The sequence below is a fragment of the Heterodontus francisci genome, chromosome 1 (genome assembly GCF_036365525.1).
Source record: "Heterodontus francisci isolate sHetFra1 chromosome 1, sHetFra1.hap1, whole genome shotgun sequence".
Taxonomy (NCBI): domain Eukaryota; kingdom Metazoa; phylum Chordata; class Chondrichthyes; order Heterodontiformes; family Heterodontidae; genus Heterodontus; species Heterodontus francisci.
In genome coordinates, this window is record NC_090371.1 from 79,730,937 (window position 1) to 79,755,895 (window position 24,959).

The 24,959-nt window shown below is 45.8% G+C and overlaps 1 protein-coding gene across 1 annotated transcript in view; it reads right to left on the reverse strand.

The window, feature by feature from the left end:
* Window positions 1–24,959, reverse strand: part of npr2 (natriuretic peptide receptor 2) — a 244,287-nt gene that overhangs the window by 106,465 nt on the left and 112,863 nt on the right. Inside the window, exons 10-11 of the mRNA XM_068032500.1 lie at window positions 6,914–6,991; window positions 6,702–6,806 (exon numbers count right to left, since the gene is read on the reverse strand). Coding sequence (XP_067888601.1) covers window positions 6,702–6,806; window positions 6,914–6,991 — 183 coding nt within the window. The remainder of the gene's footprint in view (window positions 1–6,701; window positions 6,807–6,913; window positions 6,992–24,959) is intronic.

Here is a 24,959-nt window from a genome sequence, read left to right on the forward strand (position 1 = left end):
GAACATTGGGATTCAGCCTGAGACAATGGCCGAGAGTGCGATGGAATCAGTGGAAAGGTACAGAGCTGGTGATTGGTACCAAAGATGATGGCACAGAGGGAGTGGAGGGATCGAGTGACGTGGTGGAGAGGCAGAAACTGGTGTCATCAGTGCCATCTGACCCCTATATAGCAAATGATGTTGCCAAGCAGCAGCATGTAGATGAGAAGAGGGGAGCCAAAGATCAATCTCTGAGGTTTCTGAAGGTAATGGCATGTGGAAAGAACAGAAACCATTGCTGGGTATTCAATTGGATATATTTAGCTCTGCACTGCAGGAAGATCTTGGAGTGGTAGGTGGTTATTGCACAGGCCTGATGGTGTTTGTGGTCCTTCCAGATTTGGTGATGGATGGCTCAGCAGTTGTGTGCCAGATATGCTCAAATCTGTACATCTTGAACTTGAGGAAGTAAAGATAGGGCTTTATCAGGAGGAAGCCTGGATGGGAGAGAGTAAATGTTTTACAAGGATATCAAAGATGATGGAATGGTTGAGCAAATAGACAGCTACAGCAGCATTGTGGTGAATGGAAGACCAAAAGGTGGTAGTTAACACTTAGAAAATGCAGTTGTAAATGAGTTGAGGCAGAGCTATTTACAAGAACAAGTCAGGAATAAGTGGAGTTGGAAAGGGTAAGGGATGTGGTTGGTTAAGAATATAAAGGAATTGGCACAGTTGGCTTTGTCAGTGATCAAGAGCATGGGAGAAGTGAGGTAATGTCAGACGGTAAGGTTTTTTTTAATTCATTCATGGGATGTGGGCATTGCTGGCCATGCCAGTATTTATTGAAGGGGTTGAAGGGCTGACAATGATTATGGGTAGAAGAGTTTATCTGAAGGTAAAGGTTTAGGGAGCACAGTGAACCTAGAGGAAAGAGGGCAAGTGGAGCTGCCATGGAGATTGGAATCACCGAGGATGAGCAATCACTCAGTTCAGAGGCTGAGGGAAGAAAGGAGAGAGGATATCTCATCGATAAACTTAGGGTGGCGCTTGGGGGGCAATAGACAATGAAGATTTTACGTGAGCGATGAAAGGGGTGGAATAAGGGGAGTTCCTCAAAGGAGGAGAAGATGCCAGAGGAATAGAGGAAAAGATCAAGATGTGAATTCGTAATAAGGGTCACTCCAACCCTGCAGCAATATGAGTGGGGTAAGTAATGGAAAGTATCACTAGGCAGGAAGGCTTTTACTCCACTTCCATTTCGAGTACTGCTTTTCCTTAAATGACCAATTCCTTTCTGAGTGAGATCGTTGCACACTTGCCAAAGGTTCTGGATTGTAGCCAATGTTTGTTTTAGACCAAACATCTATTAGCAAACTGGATTAAGACTGCCTCAAATCAGTCAATTCACTGCACTTAACAGCCATCACACAAAATTCTGATCAAATCCCTATGCGCTGGTCCGAGACTATACATTTGACTGACTATATATGTACTGGAGTCTGGAAGGGAAGCTCATATAAAAACTTTTCTAGCAACAATTTTAATCTAAGATTATATAATTGTTAGATATGATTCTGAGTATCTGACAGCATGAATTACTTTGGTCCATGCTACCTAATGCAAAAAATGGGTTTAGGTATATATAATTCTAGTCAGTAAAATATTCTATAAAATCTTATATTAGCGTCAGCTTGGCTCAGAGGTAGGACTTGGATACCATGTCATCTACATAACTAAACTAACTATACTTCAAAAGTAATTAATTGGCTGTGAAGCACTTTGGATTGTATTGAGGAGATGAAAAATGCTATATAAATGTATGTTCTTTCTTTCTGAATTACATATAATTAGATTTTATTTACATTAATGTTAAAGGAAGAACATGCCACTTTACTCTCAATAGGGCAAATTGTCCTCTCCCCAATCTGTCCTGGCTCTGGATAGGAGCCATGCATCCAAAGTGTAACTGATCCTCCAGGCTCTGGAGCACCGGGATTTCCTGTCCAAGGCCGTTGGTATGGCTTGGGAAACAATGAGTCTTCTCATTGGCACAATCTAGCACCCTGGAGATCAGCTACCAAACCCTGGTATAACCTGACTCTGGGCCATCTTTCCAATGCTCCCAATTACTTGGCTACCACAAAAGCTGATAAGTCAGTGTTTTTTTTATTCATTCATGGGATGTGGGCATCGCTGGCTAGGTCAGCATATATTGCCCATCCCTAATTGGCCTTCAGAATGTGGTGGTGAGCCGCCCTCTTGAACTACTGTAGTCCACGTGGGGTAGGTACACCCACAGTGCTGTTAGGAAGTAAGATCCAGGATTTTGACCCAGAGACAGTGAAGGAACGGCGATATAGTTCCAGTTCAGGATGGTGTGTGACTTGGAGGAAAACTTGCAGTTGGTGGTGTTCCCATGCATCTGCTTCCCTTGTCCTTCTAGGTGGTAGAGGTCGTGGGTTTGGAAGGTGCTAACTAAGCAGCCTTGGTGCATTGCTGCAGTGCATCTTGTAGATAGTATGCACTGCTATCACTGTGCGTCGGTGGTGGAGGGAGTGAATGTGTGTAAATTGGGTGCCAATCAAGCAGGCTGCTTTGTCCTGGATTGTGTTGAGCTTCTTGAGTGTTGTTGGAGCTGCACCCATCCAGGCAAGTGGAGAATATTCCATCACATGCCTTGTAGATGGTGGACAGGCTTTGGGGAAACAGGAGGTGAGTTACTCGCCGCAGGATTCCTAGCCTCTGACCTGATCTTGTAGCCATGGTATTTATATGGCTCTTCCAGTTCAGTTTCTGGTCAACAGTAACCCCCAGGATGTTGATAGTGGGGAATTCAGCGATGGTAATGCCATTTTAAAAAGAAAAAGAATGCCATTGAATGTCAAGGGGAGATGGTCAGATTTGCTCTTGTTGGAGATAGTCATTGCCTGGACTTCTGTGATGCGATTGTTACTTGCCACTTATCAGCCCAAGCCTGGATATTGTTCAGGTCTTGTTCCATTTCTACACGGACTGCTCCAGTATCTGAGGAGTCGTGAATGATGCTGAACATAGTGTAACAGTGTCTCTGGTAACAATACTTGATGCAACACCACTGTTCTTATGACACCTCAGATTCATAAAGAACAACACCACTGGAGATCTGTTAATTGTTTATAAAATTCACAGGTATTATTTTCACCTTCATCAATATACTTAAAGTCTGATTACCATTAATTATTGGTTGGGTTAGATTGCCTCCAATGGTTGCTTTGCAGCTTGGTAGTAAATAAATTGACAGAAATGCCTTTATTTTTAAGCCCTTTATGAATAGTTGTTGCGAGCAGCCCTTTTTATTGCATGGGTAAAATAAAAATTCACCACTCTCTTACAGTAACGCCTACTTCCACCCCCGAATTATCGCTCACGTGAGCCCTACTTCAGCCTATCTGCTGTTGAAAACCTTATCCATATCTTTGACACATCCAGACTCAACTATTCCAATGCTTTCCTGGCCAGCCGTCCATCCTCCCCTTCCATAAACTTCAATTCATGAAAATCTCTGCTGCTCATATCCTAACTCGCATCAAGGCCTGTTCACACATCACTCCTGTGCTCGCTGACCTACATTGACTCCCATTTTAGCAATGCCTCAAATTTAGAATTCTCATCCTTGTGTTCAAAAATTCCATGGCTTTGTCCCTCACTATCTCTGCAAACACATCCAGCCCGACAATACACTGTTCCTTCAATTCTGGCCTCTTGTGCATCCCCCATTTTCTTTGCACCACCATTGATGTTATGCCTTCAGTTGTCTTAAGTCCTAAGCTGTGGAATTCTCTCCCTCAGCCTCTCCACCTCTCTAACTTTCAGGCCTCCATTAAGACACTTCTTAAAACCTAGCCCTCTGACCAAGCTTTTGGTCACTTGTCCTAATATCTCCTCGCACAAAAGCAAAATACTGCATACGCTAGAAATCTGAAACTCAGCAGGTCAGACATCACTTGTGGAGAGAGAGAGAGAATTAATGTTTCAGGTCAAGCAGTCAACATGGTTTTATGAAAAGGAAATCGTGTTTGAGAAATTTACTGGAGTTCTTTGAGGATGTAACAAGCAGGGTGGCTAAAGAGGAACCAGTAGATGTAATGTATTTGGATTGCCAAAAGGCATTTGATAAGGTACCACATAAAACGTTACCACACAAGATAAGAGCTTATGGTGTTGGGGGTAGAATATTAGCATGGATAGAGGATTGGCTAATAGGAAACAGAGAATCGGGATAAATGGGTCATTTTCAGGTTGGCAAACTGTAATGCGTGGAGTGCCACAGGGATCAGTGCTGGGGCCTCAACTATTTACAATCTATATTAATATCTTGGATGAAAGAACAGAGTGTATCTTAGCCAAATTTTCTGATGATGCAAAGATAGGTAGGGAAGCAAGTTGTGAGGAGGACAGAGAGAGTCTGCAAAGGGATACAGGTAAATTGAGTGGACCAAAATATTGCAGATTGAGTTTAATCTGGGAAAATTTGAGGTTGCCCACTTTGGTCAGAAGAATAGAAATGCAAAATATTATTTAAATTGAAAGAGACTGCAGAATGCTGCAGTACAGAGGGATCAGGGTGTCCTCGTACATGAATCACAAAATGTTAGTATGCATGTATAGCAAGTAATTAGAAAAGCAAATGGAATGTTGGCCTTTATTGCATGAGGAATTGAGTATAAAAGTAGGGAAGTCTTTCTACAACTATGCACGGCATTGGTGAGACCACACCTTGTGAGTACTGTGTATAGTTTTGGTCTCCTTATTTATGGAAAGATATACTTGCATCGGAGGCAGTTCAGCGAAGGTTCACTTGGCTGATTCCTGAGATGAAGGGGTTGTCTTATGTGGAAATGTTGAGCAGGTTTAGAGGAATGAGAGGTGATTGGAGTTTAGAGGAATGAGAGGTGATCTTATTGAGACAGATAAGATTCTGAGGGGGTTTGACAGGGTAGATGCTCCAACTATTTACAATCTAAATTGATGACTTGGATGCAGGGATAGGAGGTACTATAGCCAAATTGGAGATGACACTAAAATAGGTGGGACAGTAAGTTGCAATAAAGAAATAAGAAATTTACAAATGGATATGGATAGGTTAGGTGAATGGGCCAAAATTTGGCAGATGGAGTTTAACGTGGATAAGTGTGAGGTTATCCATTGTGGTCAGAAGAATAGAAAGGCAAATTATTAACTAAATGGAGAGAAACTTCAGAGTGCTTCGATGCAGAGGGATCTCTGTCCTCATGCATAAATCGCAGAAAACTAGTATGCAGGTGCAGCAAGTAATAAGGAAGGCAAATGGAATTTTGCCATTTATTGCTAAAGGAATAGAAAATAAAAGGAGGGAAGTGTTGCTGCAACTGTACAAGGCATTAGTGAGACCGCAACTGGCGTATTGCATACAGTTTTGGTCCCCTCCCTGGAGATTCAGGTCGGCCACCCTGACCCGTTTGCACCTCTGGGTGAACATGCCAGCAGTGGTGGGTAGCCAAATGGTGGCAATTAACTGGCCACTTGGGGCCAGATTGGGGATGGGCCTTTTATGGTCATGTGAGGAGGGGTTGAAGGGCTTCCCCCTTTTCCCTCACCTTGTTAGACCACAACAGGTTTAATTCTTTCTTAAAGTGGATGTACTGTCCAATTCAGTAAGTGTTTGATTACTTACTTGCTATGATCACAAGAAGAATTAATCAGACAGATTTTCTTGAGCTAACCAAGGAAGAGGTTAACTTTATTGTGCGTAATAAAATAATAAATAACATGCCAACTTTCACTCACACACATACTAGAGGTTTACACACACACAAATAGGTTATAGAGTGGGGAAAGGTAGATTGGTTGAGTTAGAGTTCATAAACAAAGGTATACAGTCTGTGAAGTTTGGTGAGTTGGCTGGCTTCTAGCTGAATTTGAGGCTTTTAGTTTGAATAAGTAGATGACTGGTTTGGTGAGTCTCTTGGTGATAGCGATGCAGATGATTTCCTCCAATGGGCTTTCTGATTGTAGCTGGCGTATGCAAAGGTGGTCAGTCAACAAGCAGGATTCGAAAGCTTTCAAGCCAGAATGAAGAGAGGGAGGGATCCCCAATTAGGGTCTGCTCATGTCAGAGTCCAGTTGTTTCTCCTCTGCTGCAGAGAAAACACCAGCTTAAAACCACAGATGGAGAGGGGCTTGTCACATGACATAACATAGCAGTTAGCAGTATTTCTCTGCTTGCTGAGAGAAAAGGTAGTTCCTTTAAACTTCCTGGATCTTGGTTCTTGCTGGGATATTAGCAGACATTTTGTCTTCTCTCAAGCATTGCAGTGTAGATTACAGTCTTGTAAATAAGATGATCATCTTAAGCTGAAAGGACTTTGCTGGCAGCTTGTCTTTTAAAAAATATAAATTCAGATCTCCAGTCAGTGGATGAAAGAAAATTATCATTCAACAAAACACATTGATGTAATCAGGCCAAACAATCCTCTCAAAGCACAATAATGGGATATGTATTATTAGTTAATAAATAGCAATCAGTCATTATTTTGTAAAATAATTGGAGTCTCCCTGTTCGAAGCTGAAATTAAGAATCTAATTTCTTGTAACGAGCTACTTTGGTGCACAAACATAATGACTGTACTTCCAGCAAAAATATTTCTAACCAGAAATTATTGCGGCTCAGTTTTCATTTCCCATTAGCACCACACATCTTACCTGAAGACTTCCTCTGGGACAGTATTCTGTTAAAATACAGATATTTGGTGGATCAATACAGGCTCCAATGAACCTTGTCAGATGATTAAACTGTACATCCCGTATCTGCAACAGAGACAAAAACTGGTTACACTTGTGATCAGGCACTTGTACATGGCTGATAAGGCACTCATAAGGTCATCTATGGTATCAACAGGAAATTATGTACTTACGTGTTTTAGTTCAAACTGCACTTGCCTGGTGAGCTCAATCCTTTTCTTATTTGAATATTTTATTGCAACTAAATTACCCTGAAAATAAAAAATACATGTTTTAATTTAATAAATAAAAGAAAGGATGGAGAGGAAAAAAAAACAATCTTCTACGCCTTTCAAAAGCAGTTCGAAAAGATAATTTAAATCATCAAAAGTAAGTTTACTTAATTTTTTTAATTCATTCACAGGATGTGGGTGTCGCTGGCCAGGCCAGCATTTATTGCCCATCCCTAATTGCCCTTGAGAAGGTGGTGGTGAGCTGCCTTCTTGAACCGCTGTAGTCCATGTGAGGTAGGTACACCCACAGTGCTGTTAGGAAGGGAGTTCCAGGATTTTGACCCAGCGACAGTGAAGGAACAGCGATATAGTTCCAAGTCAGGATGGTGTGTTACTTGGAGGGGAACTTGCAGGTGGTGGTGTTCCCATGCATTTGCTAGCCTGGTCCTTCTAGTTGGTAGAGGTTGCGGGTTTGGCAGGCGCTGTCTAAGGAGCCTGGGTGCGTTGCTGCAGTGCATCTTGTAGATGGTACACACTGTTGCCACTGTGCGCCAATGGTGGAGGGAGTGAATGTCTGTGGATGGGGTGCCAATCAAGTGGGCTGCTTTGTCCTGGATGGTGTTGAGCTTCTTGAGTGAAGTTGCAGCTGCAACCATTCAGGCAAGTGGAGAGTATTTCATCACACTCCTGACTTGTGCTTTGTAGATAGTGCACAGGCCTAGGGGAGTCAGGAGGTGAGTTACTCGCCACAGGATTCCTAGCCTCCAATCTGCTCTTGTAGCCACAGTACTACTCCAGTTCAGTTTCTGGTCAATGGTAGCCCCTAGGATGTTGATAGTGGGGGATTCCACCATTGAATTGCCATAATGCCATTGAATGTCAAGGGGAGATGGTTTCATTCTCTCTTGTTGGAGATGGTCATTTCCTGGCACTTGTGTGACGTGAATGTTAATTGCCACTTATCAACCCAAGCCTGGATATAGTCCAGGTCTTGCTGCATTTCTGCATGGACTGCTTCAGTATCTGAGGAGTCACGAATGATGCTGAACATTGTGCAATCATCAGTGAACATCCCCACTTTTGACCTAATGATTGAAGGAAGGTCATTGATGAAGTAGCTGAAGATGGTTGGGCCTGGGACACTACCCTGAGGAACTCCTGCAGTGATGTCCTGCAGCTTAGATAATTGACCTCCAACAACCATAATCATCTTCCTTTGTGCTAGGTATGACTCCAACCAGTGGAGAGTTTTCCCCCTGATTCCCATTGACTTCAGTTTTGCTAGGGCTCCTTGATGCCATACTTGGTCAAATGCTGCCTTGATTTCAAGGGCAGTCACTCTCACCTCACGTCTTGAGTTCAGCTCTTTTGTCCGTGTTTGAACTAAGGCTAGGGGCGCGGCAAGTTCTGGAGCACTATTCAGTACTATTGCCGATACATTGTCAGTGCCCATAGCCCTTGCAGAAGGGATTAACATGAAAATATATCTTTGGAAAATCTATTTTCTAGTTTTGGATAAATATTGCACATAATAAACTGCTGCAACAGTACACACCATTGGGGCTGAATTTTGCCCTTTTGCTGCTGCTCCCAGCGGGCGGGCAAAAAAAAATGGCAGCCCACCACCTTGCTGCCGCAATCTAGCACACGGCAGCCCATTTGAATCCACCAGGTGTGGCCCCCCTCCCAATTACATGGCAGGAGCGGCCTCAGCGACACGGTGAACGGCGTCAGCTGATTCTTGAGCAGGTGCTGGCACCATCTTTAAAAGACAGACAGCCCTGCATTGGCACTGTCGTGCTGAAGCAGAAAGGCCAGGAATGTCTGCAACACTGCACCAGCCTTCAAGTAGCACCCCTGGGAACCTCTGTGCCAACGGCAGCGTCCGAGGAAGGGTGGCCCCATGGTGGCTCCATGCCAGCCTGCTCACTCTCCTCCAGGCTGCAAGGGAATGGCGGGAGGTCCTTTTCCCCAGCGATGGAAAGAAGAGGTTATGGGACTGTGGAATTCGAGACACAAGCAGATCAGCCATGATCTTATAGAATGGTGCAGCAGGCTTGAGGGGCCGAATGGCCTACTTCTACTCCTAATTCATATATACGCATGTTTTTTTGTTAACCTGACCAAGCAAGCCTGGATGAAGATCGCAGAGGAGGTAAGCTGCCATGGGGGTACCCGATGAGACTGGGTCCAGTGCAGGAAAAGGGTCATTGATCTGATGCTCTTGGCCAAGCTAAGTGGCATGGTTCAAAACTGCTAAGTGTGACCTGGGTGTCCCTACACGGTATGACACATGCGTGCCACTGCTATTTCCGAGGTCACGGAGGATTGATGGCACATGACTGGATGCAAATGCCCATTAGTCACCCCCGTCTGTACCTCAGAGCATGTCGCACCCATGACAGGGTGAGTCCGTAAGCATTCTCAAGCTGTGGTTGAGGCGCCCATTTTGGTACAACCTTGATGTTGCTGTTTTCCAATGTTCAATATCTGCATCCTTTCTGTTACAGGCAAAGAGGGACCACAACAGTAGGGAGGCGTCCAGGATCGGTGACCAGGTGCCAGTCCTGAGGCCGCTTACTCAAGCGGAGGAAAAGGCACTGGAGTTAGGCAGGAGCCATGGAGCATGTGCAGTTTCAGACATGAGCTTGGGGTCCCAGATGAACAGAGTGACTATTGCCAGACACAATGATTCCAAATTGTTTTCCATATGTAGAAACTATGCTGTCATCATGGCTGCATTCATACCATAACACCTACCTGCTGTTCTTTACATTGTATCTTGCAGGGCGACTCTCTGAGTTGGCTTTGGAGATTCGACAGACATCGAACACCTCTGAGGAAGAGACAGACTCAGGGGAAGCACTGTCCCATAACACCCCTCCACCTTCCACCAGTGCAGATACACTCACCTTGGTGGGTATCCGATCAGTATTAGATTCTGGGTGACAAGCTGATGAGAGCACCAGACATGTGGCTTGAAAGCAGGCTGAGGCTGAGACAGCCAAGGCAGTTAGACAGTCTGAGGACTGTGGGTGGCCAGGCCCATGCTGAGCCCCAGGCTGATGATGATCCTCTGGCGTCAGCAGCACAGGGCATGCTGGTGCTGCAGGGAGAGGTAAGGCAACATTTGGCGGAGGTGCCACAGGCCATGTGCAGCCTTCAGTCCAACCAGGCTATGACAGCTGCCATGTCTCAGGCATATGAGTGCATGGCTCCCTCCGTCGAGAGGTTGGTGACCCTCCCAGATTCTACTGAAACGTGCAGACCTGCAACACCTCGCCTCAGCCATCAGCTCGACGCAGCAGTGGCAAGGCGAGAGAGGGAACAGGGGCCTGGAGAGTTTATGGGTAGGCGGTGGCGTAGTGGTATTATCACTGGACTAGTAACCCAGAGACCCAGGGTATTTCTCTGGGGACATGGGTTCGAATCCCACCACAGCAGAAGGTGGAATTTGAATTTAATTAATAAATCTGGAATTAAAAGCTAGTCTAATGATGGCCATGAAACCATTGTCGATTGTTGTAAAAACCCATCTGGTTCACTAATGTCCTTTAGGGAAGGAAATCTGCTGTCCTTACCTGGTCTGGCCTACATGTGACTCCAGACCCACAGCAATGTGGTTAACCCTTACATGCCCTCTGAAATGGCCGAGCAAGCCACTCAGTTGTACCTAACCGCTACGAAGTCAATAAAAAGGAATGAAACTGGACGGACCACCCGGCATTGACCTTGGCACCGGAAATGACAACGGCAAACCCAGCCCTGTCGACCCTGCAAATTCCTCCTTACTAACATCTGGGGGCTTGTGCCAAAGTTGGGAGAGCTGTCCCACAGACTAGTCAAGCAACAGCCTGACATAGTCATACTCATGGAATCATACCTTACAGACAATGTCCCAGACACTGCCATCACCATCCAGAGGTAGTGGCACAGTGGTATACAGTAGGGAGGGAGTTGCCCTGGGAGTCCTCAACATCGACTCCGGACCCCATAAAGTCTTATGGCATCAGGTCAAACATGGGCAAGGTAACCTTCTACTGATTACCACCTACCGCCCTCCCTCAGCTGATGAGTCAGTACACCTCCATGTTGAACACCACTTGGAGGAAGCACTGAGGTTGGCAAGGGCACAAAATGTACTCTGGGTGGGGGACTTCAATGTCCATCACCAAGAGTGGCTCGGTAGCACCACTACTGACCGAGCTGGCTGAGTCCTAAAGGACATAGCTGCTAGACTGGGTCTGTGGCAGGTGGTGGGGGAACCAACACGAGGGTAAAACATACTTGACCTCATCCACATCAATCTGCCTGCCGCAGATGCTTCTGTCCATGATAGTATTGGTTGAAGTGACCACCGCACAGTCCTTGTGGAGACGAAGTCCCGCCTTCACATTGAGGATACTGTCCATCGTGTTGTGTGGCACCATCACCGTGCTAAATGGGATAGATTTCAAACAGATCTAGCAATGCAAAACTGGGCATCCATGAGGCGCTGTGGGCCATCAGCAGCAGCAGAATTGTACACAACCACAATCTGCAACCTCATGGCCCGGCATATCCCCCACTCTACCATTACCATCAAGCCAGGAGGCCAACCCTGGTTCAATGAAGAGTGCAGGAGGGCATGCCAGGAGCAGCACAAGGCATACCTCAAAATGAGGTGTCAACCTGGTGAAGCTACAACTCAGGACTACTTGCATGCCAAACTGCGTAAGCCGCATGCGATATACAGAGCTAAGCGATCTCATAACCAACGGATCAGATCAAAACTCTGCAGTCCTGCCACATCCAGCTGTGAATGGTGATGGAAAATTAAACAACTAACTGGAGGAGGTGGCTCCACAAATATCCCCATCCTCAATGATGGGGGAGCACAAATCATAAGTGCAAAAGATAAGGCTGAAGCATTTGCAACAATCTTCAGCCAGAAGTGCCGACTTGATGATCCATCTCGGCCTCCTCCTGAAGTCCCCAGCATCACAGATGCCAGACTTCAGCCAATTCAATTTACTCCGTGTGATATCAAGAAACGACTAAAGGCACTGGATACTGCAAAAGCTATGGGCCCTGACAATATTCCGGCAATATTACTGAAGACCTGTGCTCCAGAACTTGCCGCACCCCTAGCCAAGCTGTTCCAGTACAGCTACAACACTGGCATCTACCCTGCAATGTGGAAAATTGCCCAGGTACGTCCTATACACAAAAAGCAGGACAAGTCCAACCCGGCCAATTACCGCCCCATCAGCCTACTCTCAATCATCAGTAAAGTGATGGAAGGTGTCATCAACAGTGCCAATAAGCGGCACTTGCTTAGCAATAACCTGCTCAGTGATGCTCAGTTTGGGTTCCGCCAGGGCCACTCAGCTCCTGACCTCATTACAGCCTTGGTTCAAACATGGACAAAAGGGCTGAACACAAGAGGTGAGGTGAGAGTGACTGCCCATGACATCAAGGCAGCATTTGACCGAGTATGGAATCAAGGAGCCCGAGCAAAATTGAGGTCAATGGGAATCAGAGGGAAAACCCTCTGCTGGCTGGAGTCATATCTATCGCAAAGGAAGATGGTTGCCCTTGTTAGAGTTCAATCATCTGAGCTCCAGGACATCACTGCAGGAGTTCCTCAGGGTAGTGTCCTGGGCCCAACCATCTTCAGCTGTTTCATCAATGACCATCCTTCAATCAGAAGGTCAAAAGTGGGGATGTTAGCTGATGATTGCACAATGTTCAGCACCATTCGTAACTCCTCAGATACTGAAGCAGTCCGTGTAGAAATGCAGCAAGAACTGGACAATATCCAGGTTTGGGCTGATAAGTGGCAAGTAACATTCGCGCCACACAAGTGCCAGACAATGACCATCTCCAACAAGAGAGAATCTAACCATCTCCCCTTGACATTCAATGGCATTACCATCGCTGAATCCCCCACTATCAACATCCTAGGGGCTACCATTGATCAGAAACTGAACTGAACAGCACTGTGGGTGTACCTACCTCACATGGACTGCAGCGGTTCAAGAAGGCAGCTCACCACCACCTTCTCAGGGCAATTAGGGATGGGCAATAAATGCTGGCCTGGCCAGTGACGCCCATAAATGAATTTAAAATTTTTTTTAAAAATTAAAAAAAAATAAGCTCGTGGCTGAACCGATTACTCCACATTACCACCTACCCCCGATAACCTTTCATCCTCTTGCTTATCAAGATTCTGTCTACCTCTGCCTTAAACATATTCAAAGACTCTGCTTCCAGCGCCTTTTGAGGAAAAGTGTTCCAAAGACTCATAACCCTCTGAGAGAAAAAAAATTCTCCTCATCTATGTCTTAAATGGGCGACCCCTTATTTTTAAACAGTGACCCCTGGTTCTAGATTCTCCCACAAGGGGAAACGTCCTTTCCACATCCATCCTGTCAAGATCTCTCAGGATCTTATATGTTTCAATCAAGTCGCCTCTTACTCTTCTAAATTCCAGCAGATACAAGCCTAGCCTCTCTGACCCTTCCTCGTAAGATAGCCCACCCATTCCAGGTGTCAGTTTAGTAAACCTTCTCTGAACTGCTTTCAATGCAGTTACATCCTTTTCATGACAACCGTAGCCTTTCTTCTGTGAATAATGCATGCCACCATGTTCCGATTATGCATCCTCTCATTGCATCATTCGCCTGACATTACTGCCAATGTAATGAATAATATCATTGCCATGCCAATATGCATGATGTGATACTGCACGGATGCAGTCACATCGGCAATGACTCAGTCAGCTGCTGCTCATCATGCTGGAAAGACAGACGTTGCAGAGGCAGACGACTTCAGATGAGATACAGGATGGTGGTTTTTGGTGTGAGGAACTAATGTCGCACTTCATGGATTGTGGAAACGATCAATGATCAGGTGTTGTCTTGCCTCCCTTGTTCCTTGCTTGCCTTGTCTGCCCTCCATCAATGCTCTCCCTAATTTCCCTTGAGATGGTGGTAGTGAGCCAGCTTAAAGAACTGCTGCAGTCCATGTGCTGTATATGAGAGGCGGTGGCGTACTGGTCATATCACTGGGCCAATGCACGCTGCTGCTGGATGCCCTCTGTGTCCTCATTGTCCGAGGATGTCTCCTGCTCCCGCACCTCATCTTCCTGCAAGGCTTTTCCCCTTTGTACTGCAATGTTATGCAGAACGCAGCATACAGCAACGATGTGCTCAACCCTTTCTGCTGCATGCTGTAGAGCTCCACCTGATCTATCGTGTCATGGGAAGCACATCTTCAGCATGCCAATGGCCTGCTCGGTGGTAGCCTATGTGCAACAGTTGCAGGTATTGTCGCACTCTTCTGCATGACTGCTGGGATTCCTTCCCAGTGTCAGAAGCCATGTCAGAAAGGGGTAGCAGTTGTCCATAAGAATGCACCCGTGAAGTTGAGCCGGTGGAGTGGAGTGAACGGTGTTGTCTGCTCACTTTAAGAACTCAGTATGCTGATAAGCTAAGTACCAAGATGTCGTCATGTCACTGGAAGCCATACTCACCCTGCACTGTAACACCCTGGACAAAGGTTCTGTGTCTAATTTGCTCTGTATTGTATATACTAGTTTAGCTGTTAATAAACTTCTGGAGATCTTCAAGGAACTGGAGGCCACATACCTCATTGTGTTTCTTAAGATAACACAAAGAAACTCATGTAATCGTGACAGCGGTAGTGAAAAGATAAGATGTAAGCTTGAAAACACTGGTAAAACAGCAAACAAGGTTTAAAAGCAATACAGAAAAGAGAAGAGAAATTTTGAAGCAACAAGTGAAGAAACTTTAAAACAAGTTCTGAGAAGAGAGAATGAAAGCTATACATATAGAAGGCTGAGCAAAGCGACATACAACGGAAGCATGGCTGAAAAGCAAGTGACCGGGTGAGACATCGTGCCGACGATTGAGCAATCCCGGTAAACAAAAAGCCTTTGAAGAGCTTTTAAAAATTCATTTTCTAAAGGCTCCATGTGGAGCAAGAGAAGACAAAAAAAGGGGAAAACCCTGAAAATAGCGCAAACCGAAAAAAAACTCAGAGAGTGGAAAAAGTGTGGGAAACCTCCATTAAAGCAGTAAAGGCGAAAAAAATCATTAAACCAGACAGGTGTGAAGAAAATAAATAAACTCTAGCTGAAAACAGCAAAGGGGAAAAACCTTGAATTGCCTATCGAACAGCTGTGCACACATACATGCGAAAGCGAAAAGGGGAAAAATAGAGAACACTGTCAAGCACCTGTTAAACTCCATCAAAGCAGCTAGCTTAGAAATAAAGAGTTTCTTAAAGGGAGAACAGCGCAGAGTTAATAGATCAAGTTTTAAAACAAGTTTTAAGCCACAAGTAGGAAAGTCACAATAAGTACAGTGCTGAAGGCACACAAAGCTGAACAACATTAAATATTGAGCAGAAAGCAAACAACAGCAGAAGGATTGATATCAAATTTCCCATTGATATCCTCTCGGAGTTCAAACTTTTTAAACAAAGAATGCAGTTCTGCTTTATAGACCAAGTGGTTGCAGAACTAGAGAAGCAGTCTGGAAAATACTGATAGCAGTTGGAAATGAGGGGTTATACAGAATCAATACATCTGACTTATCTGAAGAGGACCAGAAAGATCCCCAAAGATATAAAAAGTGCGAGGTCACCTTCGGGTAAGAGTGAAGTCTAGAATTCATCACCTGGAATTGATGTCCTACAGATAACAGCCACAGGAATCAATAGATTAATTCATGAGTAGATGCTGTAGTAAGGGCAACGACTGCAATTTTTTCAGAAACTGAGCTGTCGGAGCGAAACATGGAGCTGGTGATTGTCTCAACACCTATTGAAGTGGTCCAAAAAGACTTCTTGGGGAAAAAGAAAGGTCGCAGCATTGATGTGCTGCTAGAAGATGGCAGGAAATATGAAGCCATTGTAGCCAGACAACAAGCATCTGCTAGCACTAGATGTAAACGATAGTATCGGCATGGTAACCAGGTCACAAAAGCAAGTGTGGTTTGTCCCACTCACCACAAAGTTGTCCTGCATTTCAAGATCTATGCAAGGTGTGCGGTGCAAAAGGACGCCTATGCAAGAAACCTGACTCCAAAGACGCAGCCAGAAGTCACAATAGAAGGCAAACAAACAGAAGGCATGTGCAACAGCATGGCAACAGCAGCAAGGAGAGCACCAGAGACCTGTGTAACCTCTAGCCAATACACAAGGTCCACAGCAAAATATACCTGAGACAAGACTCAGAGTGGAGCGATTCTCAGCCAGAAGACAAGCAGGAATTTCACATTGTGAACCTGATACATTGGGCTGGATTTTAAAGGGTCTCCGATGCTGGGAACAGTTGCAGGGAAGAGACAAGAAGATCGCAATGGATGAGGCCCGCCACCAACCTTGACACTGGCAGGCCCCGTCCCGATCTCAGCGACAGGACCACGATTCCCATATTTAAATAAACTGCCCTTTCTAAACTAATGAAGGTCCCGTTGTCTCCTTATTTGCTGCACCGATCTTCGTTCGGGCAAACAGCAATGCCGCGCCTTCGAATCCTCACTTGGGGAAACGAGACGCAACACCTGTGGGGAGGGGGGAGGAGGTGATTTTCTAAGTGCAGGGGCTGGAGGGGGGGTTGTCAAACACCGGATTAGTTGAGGGGGTGATGGGAAAGGGTAAAGGACAAAGGTTCTGAACTTTGAGGCAGGAAGGGGAAGCTCATATAATCACGGTAAGTATTATGGGGTGGGGGGGTGGGCTCGGGGGGAAAGGGCAGGAATAATGCTTAATGCCATTGGGTGGGGGGTGGAGGGAGAAGGCATGGAAAGACATTTCTATTCATTTTTTAAAAACTGTACAATACCTGGCCTTTTAAAAATTGCACTTGTCATTTAGGGTTCTAAGCTCTTTAAAAATGGCGCTGGTGCCTGCGCATTAGCGCCAGACGCCGTTGCTGGGAGGGGATCACCCGCCCCCTCCATGTCATCGAGGGTGGGTGGGGGTGGGAGGGGTTGTCGTCCGCCCAGGCCATGCTACAGAGCCGCCATGTTTGGAATTGCGGCAGCTCCGTGACGTGCGCCCTGTGAGTGCAGGCTGCAAATTTTTTTGCCCGCTGCCTGTTTTGGCAGCAGGCTTTTAAAATGCAACCCATTGTGCTGATGAAGTCAGACAGCTGGAAGCTTTCACTACTATTAATATCATGTGCCTAAAGAAAGTTGGCAAACACACACTCAGCTAAAATTGACACAGGAGCTCGTGCAAATATCTTACCAGTCCGAATTCTGAAGGATACGTACTGGGGTCATTGGAAATTATTGATACAACCGAAGCTAACTGCGTACAATGGATCACCCATCCCATGCAGTGTCACACTAACATGCAATATGGCAATGGCAAGTCGGCATGGGAAGTACAAATATTTTACTTGGTAGACACGAGCAGATCAGCAGTGACAGGACTGCCAGCGTGTAAGGAACTCAGCTTCGTTACTATCCATGAGATCACCAAGGTACCCATTACAGCAGAAGGGACCAAGCATTGAGTCAGTCCAGGACTTACAACAAATGTACCTGGATAGACTTGATGCCATAGCAGATTTCAAAGTCGATGTCGTACTGTACTTCAGAGAAGATGCAGTTCCATCAATTGACCCTCCCAGAAAGTGCAGCGTGCACATACAAGAAAGGCTTAAGCCTGAGTTGGATGACTGGAATGCAATGGCATCATGCATCATGTGCATCATCACATAGACTGGTGCAGCTCAATTACATGCGTACTAAAGAAGGATGGAGCAATCAGGGTATGTCTCGAACCGAGGTGTCTAAACATCTTCACAAAGAGATGCCCCAAAAGATTCCAACACTAGAGGAATTGAATCCCAAGCGAACAGGAGCTAAATTCTTCTCTTAGTTGGATGCTAAACATAGATATTGATCGGTACACCTAGCTAAGGAATCTTAGGAAATCATCACCTTCAGGACACCATTAGGAAGATACTGCTTCCAAAGACTACCCTTCGGCTTATCTGTCAGTCAAGTTCTTTATCAGCAGCATATGGCCAGAATTATAGAAAACGTGCCTGGATGTATATGCATTGCCAATGATATTGCAGTAATGGTCAAAACCAAAGAAGAGCATGATGGAAATCTTCACTCACTGATGGCAGTAGCTCATCGCGAAGGGCTCGTTTTTAACAGCAAGAAGTGCCAGGCAAATGTAAGTCAGATCAATTTCTTTGGCTTCATCTATTCAGGTTGTGGAATCTGTCCTGACCCAGGCAAAATCGAAGATGTATGGCATATACCTACCCCACAAGAGATGTCTTGGATTTTTTAACTTCTTGGCACCATACATTCCAAATTTTTCTGACAAAGTATTATCACTGAGAAAGCTCTGAAAGAAAGATGTACCATTTGTATGGCAGGAAGACCATCAGCATATGGTTGAGTCTCTCAAACAAGCATTGTCAGCAGAAACCTGTACCCTGCAGTACTATGATCCAAGGAAGAAGACAATCCTGGAAGTCGACGCCTCACAGAAAGGGCTCAGAGTGTGCATCCTGCAGGATGGCAAACCAATTGCATTTGGATCCAAAAGTTTATCCTCAGCACAATCCAATTACTCAAGCATAAATAAAAGCAAAATACTGCGGATGCTGGAAATCTGAAACAAAAACAAGAAATGCTGGATTCACTCAGCAGGTCTGGCAGCATCTGTGGAAAGAGAAGCAGAGTTAACGTTTCGGGTCAGTGACCCTTCTTCGGAACTGACAAATATTAGAAAAGTCACAGATTATAAACAAGTGAGGTGGGGGTTGGGCAAGAGATAACAAAGGAGAAGGTGCAGATTGGACCAGGCCGCATAGCTGACCAAAAGGTCACGGAGCAAAGGCAAACAATATGTTAATGGTGTGTTGAAAGACAAAGCATTAGTACAGATTAGGTGTGAATATACTGAATATTGAACATCAGCAAGTGCAAACCTGAAGAAAAACAACCTGAAAAAAACAGTGGGTAAGCAAACTGAACAAACTAAGATGAAATGAAATAAATGCAAAAAAAGATTGTAAAAAATGTAAAAAGGAATGCAAAAAAAAGGAAGAAAAAATAACTAAAAATGACTAAAAATGAAAGTAAAGTGGGGGGCTGTCATGCTCTGAAATTATTGAACTCAATGTTCAGTCCGGCAGGCTGTAGTGTGCCTAATCGGTAGATGAGATGCTGTTCCTCGAGCTTGCGTTGATGTTCACAGGAACACTGCAGCAATCCCAGGACAGAGATGTGAGCATGAGAGCAGGGGGAAGTGTTGAAACGGCAAGCAACCGGAAGCTCAGGGTCCTGCTTGCGGACTGAGCGGAGATGTTCCGCAAAGCGGTCACCCAGTCTGCGCTTGGTCTCCCCAATGTAGAGGAGACCACACTGTGAGCAGCGAATACAGTATACTACATTGAAAGAAGTACAAGTAAATCGCTGCTTCACCTGAAAGGAGTGTTTGGGGCCTGGGATAGTGAGGAGAGAGGAGGTAAATGGGCAGGTATTACACCTCCTGCGATTGCAAGGGAAGGTGCCCTGGGACGGGGACGAGGTGGTGGGGGTAATGGAGGAGTGGACCAGGGTGTCGCGGAGGGAACGATCCCTTCGGAATGCTGACAGGGGAAGGGAGGGGAAGATGCGACTGGCAGTGGCATCACGCTGGAGGTGGCGAAAATGGCGGAGGATGATCCTTTGGATATGGAGGCTGGTGGGATGAAAAGTGAGGACAAGGGGAACCCTGTCACGGTTCTGGGAGGGAGGGGAAGGGGTGAGGGTAGAGGTGCGGGGAATGGGTCGGACACGGTTGAGGGCCCTGTCAACCACAGTGGGGGGAAATCCTCGGTTGAGGAAAAAGGAGGTCATATCAGAAGCACCGTCATGGAAGGTAGCATCATCAGAGCAGATGCGTCGGAGACGGAGAAACTGGGAGAATGGAATGGAGTCCTTACAGGAGGTAGGGTGTGAAGAAGTGTAGTCGAGGTAGCTGTGGGAGTCAGTGGGCTTATAATGGATATTGGTAGACAACCTATTCCCAGAGATGGAGACAGAGAAGTCGAGGAAGGGAAGGGAAGTGTCAGAGATGGACCATGTAAAGGTGAGAGAAGGGTGGAAATTGGAAGCAAAGTTGATAAAGTTTTCTAGTTCGGGGCGGGAGCAGGAAACGGCACCGATACAGTCATCAATGTACCGGAAAAAGAGTTGGGGGAGGGGGCCTGAGTAGGACTGGAACAAAGAATGCTCGACATATCCCACAAAACGACAGGCATAACTAGGACCCATGCGGATACCCATAGCGACACCTTTTACTTGAAGGAAATGCATGGAGTTGAAGGAGAAGTTGTTCAATGTGAGAACAAGTTCAGCCAGGCGGAGGAGGGTGTTGGTGGATGGGGACTGGTTGGGCCTCTGTTCCAGGAAGAAGCGGAGAGCCCTCAAACCATCCTGGTGGGGGATGGAGGTGTAGAGCGATTGGACGTCCATAGTGAAGAGGAGGCGGTTGGGACCAGGAAACTGGAAATTGTCAAAATGACGTAGGGCGTCAGAAGAGTCACGGATGTAGGTGGGAAGAGACTGGACCAGCGGAGAAAAGATAGAGTCTAGATAGGAAGAAATAAGTTCAGTTGGGCAGGAGCAGGCTGACACAATGGGTCTGCCGGGACAGTCCCGTTTGTGGATTTTGGGAAGGAGGTAGAAGCGGGCTGTCCGGGGTTGCGGGACTATGAGGTTGGAAGCTGTAGAGGGAAGATCTCCAGAGGAGATGAGGTCAGTGACAGTCCTTTGGACTCAAGCATAAAGCCTGAAACACTTGCTATTGTGTTTGGGATCACAAGGTTCCACACCTACCTGTTCGGTCAGCTGTTCACTGTGGAAACTGACCACAAATCACTGGAGATGATCTCAAGCAATCCATTGACAAGTACACCACCTCGACTATAGTGACTCCTAGTGAAAGTACAGGGGTATGACTTCGGCATCTGCTACAAACCAGGTACCAAAATGGCCACCTCGGATTCGCTGAGCAGATTGCCAAATCCGAACAAGAATGAAGAAGTCCCACTGGATATACAAGTAGAGAACATGGACATCGAGGTGGAAAATGTGCTCAAAATCAATTTATTGCATTTTGGTCAGCACAAATGTGACCAACTGTAATCAGAAACAGTCAATGACCCACAACTGGGCACTGTGGAGAATCACCATAGAAGGATGGCCTGATATGATAAAGGAGATGCCAGAAATCCTCAGATGCTTTTGACCTTATAGAGATGAACTCGGTATCTCGAGAGGCATCACCTTCAAAGGAAAACAAGTGATTGTGCCCAAAGCTCTCCAACAAGACATCTTGGCACAACTTCACCAAGACTATATGGGTATAGAGTGAATGAGACGACTGGCACAAAACACTGTTTATTGGCCAGGGTTCAACGGTGACATTGAAAAGTCAGTGAAGATGTGTGAGGCATCAGCCACCAGCCACAATGACACAAAGAATCTCTACACCCTCATGAGATTCCGTCAGTCCCTTGGTCCAAAATTGCCCCTGATCTATTTACCGTGAATGGAGACGACTTTATCTTAGTTCTCCAAATTTCCAATTGTCAGACAGGTAAAAGACACTTCGAGCGCAGTTGTTGCAGTCACATTGCATGCCATATTCAGTCTGCTGGGTGCACCTGAAGAAATTATTTCTGACAATGGGTCACAGTAGACTGGGGTAGGGGCTGATATCGTGGCACAGTGGCTATGTTACTGCTCTAGTAATCCAGAGATCTACATGGATATGAGTTTAAATCCCCCATAGCAGCTGGGGAGTTTAAATTTAAATAAAAATGCTGGCATTAACAAAGGTGACCATGAAACTACAAGATTCAAAATAAGGGGGAAGCCACATAGGACCAAGATGAGGAGAAATTTCTTTACTCAGAGGGTTGTGAATCTTTGGAATTTTCTATCCCAGAGGGCTGCAGAAGCTCAGTCATGGACTATGTTTAAAGCAGAGATTTCGAAATACCAATTGCATAAAAGGATATGCGGATACAGTGGGAAAAGGGCATTGAAGTGGATGATCAGCCATGATTGTTTTGAATGGCAGGGCAGGCTCGCTGGGCGGAATGGCCTACTCCTGCTCCTGTGTTCCTATACGGGCAGACCTTTCAGGATATGTGTGCCAAATGGGGCATAAACCATATGATGTCCTCACTACACTACCCTAGATCTAAAGTTCTTGCCGAGTGAATGGTTCGCACAATTAAATCACTTATCCTGAAGTGTACGACACTGAAACAAGATTTTCGTGTTGCTATGCTCCACCTCAGAGCTACACCTCTGGATAGGGGCTTACCGTCACTAGCAGAGATCATGTTTGGCAGACAAGTCCGAACGATTCTGCCAAGCCATCATCTGTTCAAATTCTCCGAGATGCAGGAGACACTGCTCGAAAAACAAGGGAGAATGAAGACCGACATGCAGGGGCGGAACTATTTCAGCCACATGTAGGACAAAAGGTCAGGTTCATACACCCCACAATGAGAACACGATTACCCACAGAGGTATCCAAAGTATGCAGTGAGCCTAGGTCTTATAAGGTTACAACATCTAATGTAGCAGTGTTGAGGAGGAACCAACACCGATTAAGAGAAGTGTGCAATACTCCAATTGCACACAGCAGACTTGAAAGAACACACTCTGACGATGAGGGTGTGACAGAACAAGAGGACAACAACCAACACATTGTCAACGTGTCTGCAAACCAAGAACAGCCAAGGGTGAAATCCACATCCTCAGAAGGTTATAACATAACAAGATCTGGAAGCATTGTCAAACCACCAAAATGATATATGGACACGTAAACTTCTGTAAATTTCACAATCCCTATCTTTATACTTGTAAATTTAATAATCTCTATCCCTGTATAACTAATTTTGATATTGTCCAACTTTATGTGTTTTTTACTTTTTTTTATTCTTTCATGGAATGTGGGAGTTGCTGGCAAAGCCATACCTAATTGTCCATCCCTAATTTCCCTTGACAACTGAGTGGCTCGCTGGACCATTTCAGAGGGCATTTAACAGTCAACCACATTGCTGTGGGTCTGTAGTCACATGTGGGCCAGACCAGGTAAGGACTGCAGATTTCCTTCCTTTAAAGGACATTAGTGAACGAGAAGGTTTTTTACAACAATTGACAATGGTGTCATGGTCACTATTAGACTAGCATTTTTTAAATTTCAGATTTTATTAATTGAATTCAAATTTCACCATCTGCTTTGGTGGGATTCAAACCCATGTCCCCAGGGCTTATGCCTAGACCTTTGGATTACTCGTCCAGTGACAGTATCACAATACCACCACCACCCCTTTACTTGTAGCGTACGAAACCTATCTTTGGAAAGAAAGGGGATGCTGTATGATCGCTTTAAGAGTGATGTCCCTTTAGGACCTCAGTATGCTAATAAGCTAAGTACCAGGATTTAGTCATGAGACAAGGAGCCATAGTCACTCTGCACTGTAACACCCTGGACAAAAGTTCTGTATATAGTTTGCTCTGTATTGTATCTACTGGTTTAGCTGTTAATAAACCTTCTACAGATCTGCAAGGAACTGGAATCCACATACCTCACTGCGTTGTTAAGATAACACAAAGAAGCTCATGACAAATAGCAGTGGCAGCTGGGACTGGTGCAGGATGAAAGAGTTGTGGCAATTGCCTGGAAAGCGGGCACACACTTGCAGAAAGCGCTTCCCATTGTCGTATACTAGCTACACGTTGAGCGAGTGGAAGCCCTTTCTGTTGAGGTATGCGGCTGGTTGCTCAGTTGGAGCCTTGATGGCCACATGCATGCAGTTGATGACTGTTTGCACCTGTGGGAATCCTGCAATTGTCCCAAATCCAATGACCCTCTCAGGTAGTGCACAGAGATTTGTCACCACCTCTCTGGACATCCGCAGTCATCTCTGACACTGGCACTCTGACATCTGCAGGTGAGTCATTTGGATCCTGTAGACCTGTTGGCATCTCTGCGCTAGTCTGTGCCTTGGTGACTGCTGATGCTCATGCCTGGGAGATTCCACATGGGCTGCACCTGCCTCTTGGTCCCACCTCCAGCAGATATGCCTCATCACGGTACAAGGATCCAGGAAGACAGGGTGGACCATCCCCATCTCAATGCTCAAGGTCAACTCGGTTTCTTCACAAGGTCAATGGCACCTATCTGAGCAGAGAGATATGTTGATTCGGCCTTCAGCTGTGTTTCGGCATGAGCTGTATGGTATGGCCTGATGTAGCCTGTCGTAGCTTTAAATATGAGCAAACCAACCTGAGCACCATAATATCATTCCAGTTGCCTGCATTGGACCACCGGCAACAGGTGCTTATAGCCTTTTGCATTTGTTCCCTCCCTCCCCCACATAAAACACTGATGGAATTCCACTGTTCCGCCCCCCAAATATCATTGCCCGAATACAGGGGGAGTCCCCTACCCAGCCACTGGTGGGTGCAGAGTGGCCCCCTTAACGGAACAAGTTGCAGGGTTCCCCCTTCATGATTGCAGAGATCCGACCCCCTGCACAACACAGTTCAAAATTGTTCCTGTTTCCCTGCCCCCAACTGCAACAGGAAACAAAGTTTGGTGCCCCCCTCACCGCCCCCCCCCCCCCACCCTGCCCCGTGCACCAGATAAGCCCCAATTACCTCTTTTTCATCCCAACTGCACTAAGTGCACAGTTGACCCCTTTCACCACCAACCCCCCCCCAGCTGACCTAGGTGCAGAATTCAACCCTCCTCTACCCCATTACACTGAAAATGCAGAGTTGAACCCTTCCCACCACCCCTGCACCAACACCACCCCCCTCCACCCCCCCGCTTTACATTAAGGGGAACATTAAGGCAGAATTAAAGACAATAGAACCTGTAGAGATAGGCGTCAGTTTGCACAGACATATTTCCAGCTACTTATTTTGCTGGTTCGGCAGTTGCAACTTATTTG